This window comes from Pygoscelis adeliae, unplaced genomic scaffold (assembly GCF_000699105.1).
Source record: "Pygoscelis adeliae isolate BGI_AS28 unplaced genomic scaffold, ASM69910v1 Scaffold303, whole genome shotgun sequence".
Lineage (NCBI taxonomy): Eukaryota > Metazoa > Chordata > Aves > Sphenisciformes > Spheniscidae > Pygoscelis > Pygoscelis adeliae.
In genome coordinates, this window is record NW_008824367.1 from 675721 (window position 1) to 684342 (window position 8622).

The 8622-nt window shown below is 43.2% G+C and overlaps 1 protein-coding gene across 1 annotated transcript in view; it reads right to left on the reverse strand.

Annotated features, from left to right (window-relative positions):
- BBS4 (Bardet-Biedl syndrome 4) overlaps positions 1–8622 on the reverse strand; it is a 43419-nt gene that overhangs the window by 5799 nt on the left and 28998 nt on the right. Inside the window, exons 8-12 of the mRNA XM_009319908.1 lie at positions 7278–7332; positions 5698–5766; positions 4295–4447; positions 3994–4165; positions 3442–3511 (exon numbers count right to left, since the gene is read on the reverse strand). Of these exons, the coding sequence (XP_009318183.1) occupies positions 3442–3511; positions 3994–4165; positions 4295–4447; positions 5698–5766; positions 7278–7332 (519 nt within the window). The remainder of the gene's footprint in view (positions 1–3441; positions 3512–3993; positions 4166–4294; positions 4448–5697; positions 5767–7277; positions 7333–8622) is intronic.

The window sequence follows — 8622 nt, forward strand, 5'->3', positions numbered from 1 at the left end:
GGCAGCTTGTCGGGGGGCAGGGCAGCGGAACAGACTCATGTTTATTGATTGTATTTTACAACCCAACATGCTACAGAACGTGCTGTTTACATTTCATTTTCCTCACCTCTTCTCTCTCATTCACCCAGTAAAAGCATACATAAATGTATGTACTGTTATAGAGAAACAGTAGGTGACACCTATTAACGAAGGACTCGAAGACGAGACCAGCACTGTAGATAACACTGTTGTCCTGCACAGTCCTGCCTCCCTTCCTGATGCAGAACAGCATATGAAGATTTCAAAAAGGCAGAATTGCTCCGTATATTCTCATTTTCCACAGTATCCACTTTCTTCACTAGGATACATTAACCCCGCACAGCAACATTTCTTCTGGCATAGCCAGGAGTGTGAGTAAACTAAATCAGAGGGAAATGCCTCCCTTCCTGATGCAGAACAGCATATGAAGATTTCAAAAAGGCAGAATTGCTCCGTATATTCTCATTTTCCACAGTATCCACTTTCTTCACTAGGATACATTAACCCCGCACAGCAACATTTCTTCTGGAATAGCCAGGAGTGTGAGGAAACTAAATCAGAGAAAAAAAAAAAGCTCTCGGAGACCTGATCCTTCCTTAATTGCCTGACAAGCCACACTCAACAAACTGTTCTGACCATTCTTTAGCAGTCTGAATTTCACCCTTCTTTTGGAGAAGCAAAATGCATGTGTATTGTCTGACAAAGAAATGAAACGCAAGAGGGGCACCGGCCCCCGCGCGGAAGCTCATGCAGACGCTCGGCTCATCCAGGCTGCAGGATGAGACCTGGAAGAGCAGAGGTTGCCTTTGGCCAGAACGGGGGATGTGCTGCCGAGGGGTGCATGGAAGAGCACTGTCTGACCGCAGCTCACTGCAGAGGAGCCGCATGCATGTATCACTGCACACAGGTCGGCGAGGGATGCTTTGTACAGTTTGCTCAATAAATGTGAGCGAGGGACTGGTGCCCTCTCCTGGAGTCTGGCAGGGATGACTGGAGCCACCCGACGACTCCAGCACCCATGCCTGGGGGGCCAAGACAGAGAGAGCATCCTTTGTGAAAAGTGCAGAAGGGAAGACTTCTGCTAACACCGTTCAATAAACGGAAAGTGCCATCTGCAGGCCATGACTATCCATCCTTGGTAAGTTCTATGACAGCGCTTCAAGAAAGACGACTATTAGGAGAAATCTGATAGCATTTATAACCATTGGTTTTCCTTTAACTGAGAAACTGGAACACTGATCCTGCCACCAGAAAAACCCCTCCTCGCTGTCTTTGCCAAAGCAAAGGAAGTAATGCGTGAAAAAAACAAATATCAAAGCCCCATCTCCTGGGGGGGGGGGGGAAGCCAGAAAAGAAAATACAAAAAAACCAAACCCACACAACAAAACACTGAAAATAGAGATCAGACAGATCTGGGAACAGCCAGTTTTAAAATTAATTGAATCTTATCAAGCTAATTTGCCTTCAAGAGCTGAGAAGCAATATGACAGTTAGAAAAAAATCAATAGCTAAATAACCACAGAAAGAAAGGACAGCTATGAGCTAGAACCAGTAGTAAGAAGAAACACCTTTTTTAAAGATTTTTCCAAGATGCTTTCCATTCCAGACCCCAGCATGGCACCCAGGCCAAATGTCACAGCGCTGCTATAAAAGTATTTATGGCAATGGAAACAAACACGGCTGTCTTCCTCCTAGCCAAACAGTTCATAATACGCCAGCAAAGAAAGCCTGGGGGGACATGGATTCAGCCACACAATAACTGTCTAAAATACACGGCATGTCAGCTGAACAAGCCTAACAAAGTCTGGATATTCCTCCCAGCAGTCTCTGGCAGTTGGCATTCATTTTTGCTTTGATGAGGTTTTATTTTCCCAGTAAGACTATATAGCTGTAGCATTACAGCAGTGCCAAATATTCAGGCGAAGTTGTAGAGCTAAATTTCTATTCCTTCTCTTTCATCAAAGCACGCAAATTCATGACTGAGCAGCCTGAGCAATCTTTAAGGTCCTGTACTGCCTTGCAGGGCATGGAAGGCTGATTAGGAAAGCCAGGCAAAGGAGTTGACTGGGCTTAGTCAGTGATGTTGGTAGGAATGACCGATGCATAATTGCAAAACGCTCTCGCACAGCAATACATTTATAAATCTTTGACCATAGTTTGCACAGGTTCGGCTCCTCTGAGGAGGTTGCACAGACCTACTCACGTTTGAAACAGATGTAGAAGTAATATTTAAACCTGCTTTGTAATTCTGTCGATGCATAAGGATGAAGAACCTCCGTGCCAGATGTGTGCTGGCTGCGCAGGGCTAACTGATTCAAGAGCTCTGGCACGCGTGCAAGCCATGTAATTCCCAGTAAACATCTGAGAGCGTTTACAGCACCTCTTCGCAAAGAGAACTGCACTACAGTGTCAAACACTATTTTTTGAAACCTGCTGCCCTTCATAACGGGTTTAGGAACTTCCAGAATTCCCAAAATTAAGCCTGGCCAGTAACCAGCCAGGTTAGAGAGGACAGAGGAAAAGGGACCAGCATCTTCTCGTGCCACCTTGTGGTGGCCACTGCAGATGGAAAGAGTGTTTTTGCCACAGCCCTGTCGCCAGCATACAGACTCCTGGGCTCAAGAGCGCTGTGCTGGCTGCTGTAAGTATGCAAATATTCACAGTAAATTGCGGAGAAGAATCACCATCTAACCACCTACCAGTTAAAATCTGAAAAGTAAAAAAGAAAGGTGAAGAACAGCAGAGCCAGGGAGCCAAAACTATTCATAAATTTGAGACAAATTTGTTTTCCTGATTGAAACGATGAAATACTGCAAGGTTCATTTTAACATTTCTGAAACCAAGCGCTCTGATTTTAAGAGCCAGACTGCAAACACAGACATTGTTAACAAAATGGAGGAGAAAGGGCTACACTGCTGCCCTTTTATATGCTTCATACTAGCTTCTTGCCCGCATTCTCCCAGCTAAAATCTTCCCTCTGCCCAATTCAGAACAGGCTTTATCCCGAGCCTCTCATTGCTCTGCACAGGGCTCAAACTTTGGGTTACAAAATATGCTGGGATGACTGGTTTTCTATCAAATCTGCTCTGCTGTGCAAAAATATTCACTGGAAGGTGGCCTGGAATCCAAAGTTATCACCACTGACTCACTAACCAAACAGCAAAATAAAACCAGCTTTGGGTTGGACTGAAACAAAATTTCCCTTTCATTTTTCAGAGCTGACCTGAATTTAAAAAAAAAAAAAAAAAAAAAAAAAAAGGTAGTTTTAAAACAGTGACTTGCACAGCTGCAGAAATAAAAACATTTCTCTATCGCAAACCATTTAGGGTCAAAGTAGACAGAAGGACAAAGCATGCAAAGGAAACCAGGTGAGGGAGGCAAAGCAACGCGATCAAACAACTGACAGTTATGATTAAGACTTACTTGTCCAGTGCCACAGCTTGCTCATAGGAACGTTTTGCGTTCTCGATGTCTTCAAGGTTTGTCAGAGCAACTGTACCAAAGCAAAATGTACACACCCAAGCTGGTGCTTCACAAGGACTTCATTTTTAGGACAATTCTAAATGTCATCCCATCGTAAAATAAATAGGTGCTAGCAGGGTTGTCTGGACTGCTGCCAGGATTAACTCTACTAATGTCACTTCTGACAAATATTTGTCTCGCTTGATCCAAAAAATGTCCACTGCTGGAAATCCACACCCACTCCTTAGGCAGCCCAAACCTAAACTCTTACACGTAGAAAGTCTTTTCTAATGTTTAACCGGGATCTGACTGCAATTTAACCTTCCTATTCACCACAGAGAGAGAACAGACTCTTCAGACTTTATACCTGTCAGTGACCTACTACTGGGGAACAGCTTCTTAGCACAGCCTTTATCCAATATTTGTTTACTTCAGCCCAAACTGTCTGTCTCTATAACGTTGCATCCCCTAGGCTGGATATCCACTGAAGCTGGATAACGGAGCGCTGCATACCTGCAAGGAGCATATACAGCTCTCCCATCTTGGGCTGGAAGTTGATGGCAGCGCTGAGGAAGTGGAAAGCAGATGCGTACTGCTGCATCGTGAGGTGGACTAACCCCAAATTGTACAAGATCTTCCAGTCAAAGGGAGCCAAGTAGTTTGCCCGCTTCAGGCAGCTGATAGCCTTCAAAAAAGGAATGAATGTGCTGTAACACAGCCCACCCAGAACAGACCTCCTGTCTCTGCCACAGGAGGAATCTTGTTCTTGCATGGTCAGCTACAGATGAAAAAAGAAAAGAAACCGGATACTTACTGCTACATATTTCTTCTTCCCAAAGAAGCACATCCCAATGTTGTTCCACAGCGGGGGGCTTTCAGGCACAGTGCTGGCTACCAGCCTGTATTTGGAGAGGGCAACGTCAAAATCTCCATGGGCCTGCATCATGCTGCCAGCCGCCAAGGTAGCCTTTGAGAGAAGACAAGAGTGATCAGCTGAGGAACTGCGTTTTCCCAAATATAGCAAGAAGACAACAGGAAAAAAATAATAAACTGAAGCCATCTCAAGAGCAACCATTTAACTGTTTCAGGTGTTTTCTTCTAGGCCAAGACCAACAGTGGGGAGCAGATGGGGACTCTAGAATCTCCCAACATACAGCAGAAGACAGGGTAAAGAAGGGACTTGAGTCCGCTTCTTCCTGCACCACCTCGATCATAACTGTCTTGGAAATACTGCAACGTGACAAGTGTTTAGGGTATGTTTTGGAATGACAGTAGTATCTTCTAGAGCCTGAGTCTCTGAGGAGGTCTATGCACTAACAGTTTCTTTTTACCAACAAGCACAGATAGAAATAGTTGTGGTGCAAGCTAACCGGAGAGTAAAACATACGCAAGCAAGACTTATGCAGCAAAGCTAGCCTAGTTCACACTGACTGCTTGATACTGCAAATTAATGGAAATATGCATGGGGAAAAAAAAGCGAGTGATTGCAACACACTATATTTAAACCACACTAGTTAAGCCTTTTACAATATTTCACAGTGACAAGTAAAATTTGTAAGTGTAAAGGTGTTTTCACAATAACATTTGGCTTGCATTCATATATCATTTGTCAACCCCACATTTCAATACTCTACGTCGTTAACATCGTACAGAAGGAAGAAGAGGCAGAGAGAAACGAAGTAACATGGCTAAAAAGGGAAGCGGTTTCAGAGTCAGGAATGAAACCTAGATGCCAAGCTAGGCCTTCCAGACCAGAGCCAAGGAAAAGTCACATTTGTATACAATAGTTGGAAGCACAGAGTTATTAGCAGATGGGAGAATAATACAATGGAATATCACTTGTATCTGTGCTCCGTGCCTAGGAGTCACAGGGACCAAGGAACAACAGCTCTTGAGATTTTTGAAACAATGTCTAGAACATTTTCCTTGCAAAGTAAATTCCATTTGTTTTAATTTGTTTGCGACTTCAGATTAAAAACCAAAGGGATCAATTTAACATCCCGTGTTCTACCTCCTCCCCTTTAAAAAAACACATCCAACTCCCCACCCAGGGAAAGGTCCCAGAAATGTATTTCGGAGAAAGCTTTCTGGGCATGATCCTTTTCAACCTCTCCAGGCTAAGACCCTGGATATAGATGGCAAAGCTCTGCTACTGGAATTAGCTTTAAGAGGTGTCTCATCATCATTCAGCTGGTTCATTTCCACTCGTCACGATACCTTGTAGTTGCCTGGGTCGTAAGTAAGCGCATTTCCAAGGTGTTCAAAAGCCTTCTGGTAATCCCCAAGCTGGGAAAAGAAGCGAATAAGCATCAGAAATTGAGGAATAAGGGGGGTTAAGAAGGAGAACGCATGCTTTTGGGGCACTAGAATTTCTGGTTCAGTTAAAACAAATATTCAGAAAAGTGAATTTTACAGTCCTCCCATTACATACATGTTCTTGTTTGATAATTTACACAGCAGATTCTAAAAATTTATTTTGCTGGGCTGGATTCACTGTTCTGACCCAAACAACGTTTTCCATATAGTTTCTGCTCTGACTTTTCTATACAGGAACGAGCTCCGGGTTGATACTCCTCTGCTCCTTCCTCTCTTCCAGAAAAGAGGCTACAAATTGCCACTCTGCACACCCTCGATTCCCTCACCAAAACTTCCTCACTCCCCAGGGCACTCTTTTCATGGGAAAAAGTCTCCCCTTGTCTTCTAATGGACTGCAAGTGTTAGGGGGCATGACTGTGTCCATATATAAGCACAACTGCTTAGAATCCCTTAAATCCTTTGTTTTCAACTGAGTTACGCCAGAATTGTACCAGTCCAAACAGGATAAAATTCTGGACACTGGTGTCCTTTTTTGGTCACAAAAATTGATGAGAAGCCCATCTGTCACTCCAGCAATTATACCGATGCATCAGACTCCAGCGTCTTCTGTAATTAATAGCAAGTGGGAAACCTGTAGAAGCATCTTTAAAGCTCCTGAAGGCGAGTACGGATCTAGAGACGTGACAAACTGAACAAATGAATCACAGCACAGACACCTGGGGGCTAAATTCATAGGGCGAATGTTATACTCACACTACTTCTATCTTACAGATCCCCCTTCCCAGGTCATGCTCCCTTCTAAATCCACACTTACCCACTTAAGACATCCAAGGCTCCTATTGAATTTCCCTATCTCTAGAGCAAGGCGATTTTCTTCCAAGATCTACATTTTATTCTCGAGCATCTGAACAATTAGGGAAATGCTTAAGGATCTTTCCGAATCAGCACTCCGTGCAGGTTTTCTAGCCCATCAATCCTTTCAGGCACTACTGCCTATTCTTCTTTGCTTGTTCACTCTTTGGGAAGCTTACTTTTGGAATAATCAGATGGTCCTTCCCATACATTTTACAGACCCAAGTGATAAGCATGCCTTTGTTATTTAAATCGATTCCGATTTTCTTCTATGGTGCATTAACACTAACAATTTCATGGCTGCTTTTGTAGGAGAATAACAGAATCCTGCTCCAGAAGCAAGGTAATGACTAGTCATGTTTTGTTGTACTTGGAGGATTTATAAAAGAATTAGGGCAGTTGCCAAACAGAATTCCTGCTCTGGCTCAGGTCCAGGAAATCAACTTGCTTTTAGCAGCAAAAGGAAAAAAGAAGATACGGAAAAGCAAGCTCTGTCACGTTGAATGCAGTCTTTAGAGAAACGCGTGCAAGTCATAGGAAGGTGGATAGAAATTAACTCTATAAAAAAAACAAACCTTGGTCATTTTGAAAATAATTAAGGTCATGTAATAGCTAACAGTCTTCAGTACCTGCAAGTAAAGTAACCCCAGTGTTGTAAGGAGGTCTGTGTTTTCTGGAGAAAACCTGTAATACAAAAGCCAGAGAGCTGCGTTGTTTGTTAGCCCCTCTAGAACAAGGTAAAAACAGAACATGGAATTACGATGCTACATTATACTACTATCACTCCAGGAAATTAACTGTTATTATTAAATGCAAATATTAGAACAATTGCCATCATGGGGGCTTCCTTTGAACAATATTACACCTAAGCTTTCAAAATGTCTGCTAGATATAAATGAGAAGTCAACATAGCTCAGTGAAATAGATCTGGATGCATAATAAAATAATGTGGTTTTGTTAAGCTTCAAAGTGAGTCTGCATCAGTGACCTGGAAATAGAAAATGGGCTTTTCCATCGTCTCCGTAAACCACTCTGTAAATCCATCCCAAGCCTCTTGGGCCATGTAGGACAGGCAATCCTCAGCATTTCTGACGGATCCTACACACACTCGTCATCAGACTTTTAATTCACTCTATAAAAAGATTACAAACCTGGTTTCACAGACCAGCTGTGGACTGCTCACCACGGCTTTGTGCTACACTGCAACCCACAGACCAGAGTGCTCAGACAGGCACTACCTGTTAATGTATCCCTGGCTCCATTCAGCACAGAGAAGCTTGAAAAAATACGTCCCAAGGGCTTTCAATTACTGTATGCAACTCTCAAACCTTCACTGCCGGTCTGGGGTTCACACAGCAATGCTGTGAACCCTTTTAAAAGCACCCCCATTCCCAGCAGCTTTTGAAGAAACAAATAGGATGAAAATAACAAAAAAAGAAAGAGCAGAAAGAGACACTGCATTTGTGGCCTCACTCACCTTGATAGCAGAAGTCCCTGCTATCAAGACTTAAGAAATCTAGTATGTACAATCACATAGGCGCCTTTAAATCTCAACCAGAACAAAGCCGCCTGTGCCTGGTGGTATATAAACACAGAGCAACGACAGACTATCCTGGAGCTGGGAACAGCAGGCAAAATGTAACAGGCGGAGGAGAATAAAAAAATGAAAGAAAAAAAAAACAGGAGTGAGGAAGAAGGGAGGGCAGGGGAGCAGCGCGATAAGATATATAAACCTGGTAAGATGCTTAGCAAGGATTATGTATGTAATAAACATTCTAGATTAGTCCAAATGTCTACCCAACACAATATACTGTCAGACAGCAGCCAAAAGCAGACGTGTAAGGAAACGGTATGTGAAAAGAGCTGGTACAAAATGTAGATCCTCCAGTGGCTTCCGACACGCTCCTGCTTTTCTTTAGTGCTTGCCTCCATTACAAAACCACATTTTAAAAGCATTGGTACATCAGATGCTCA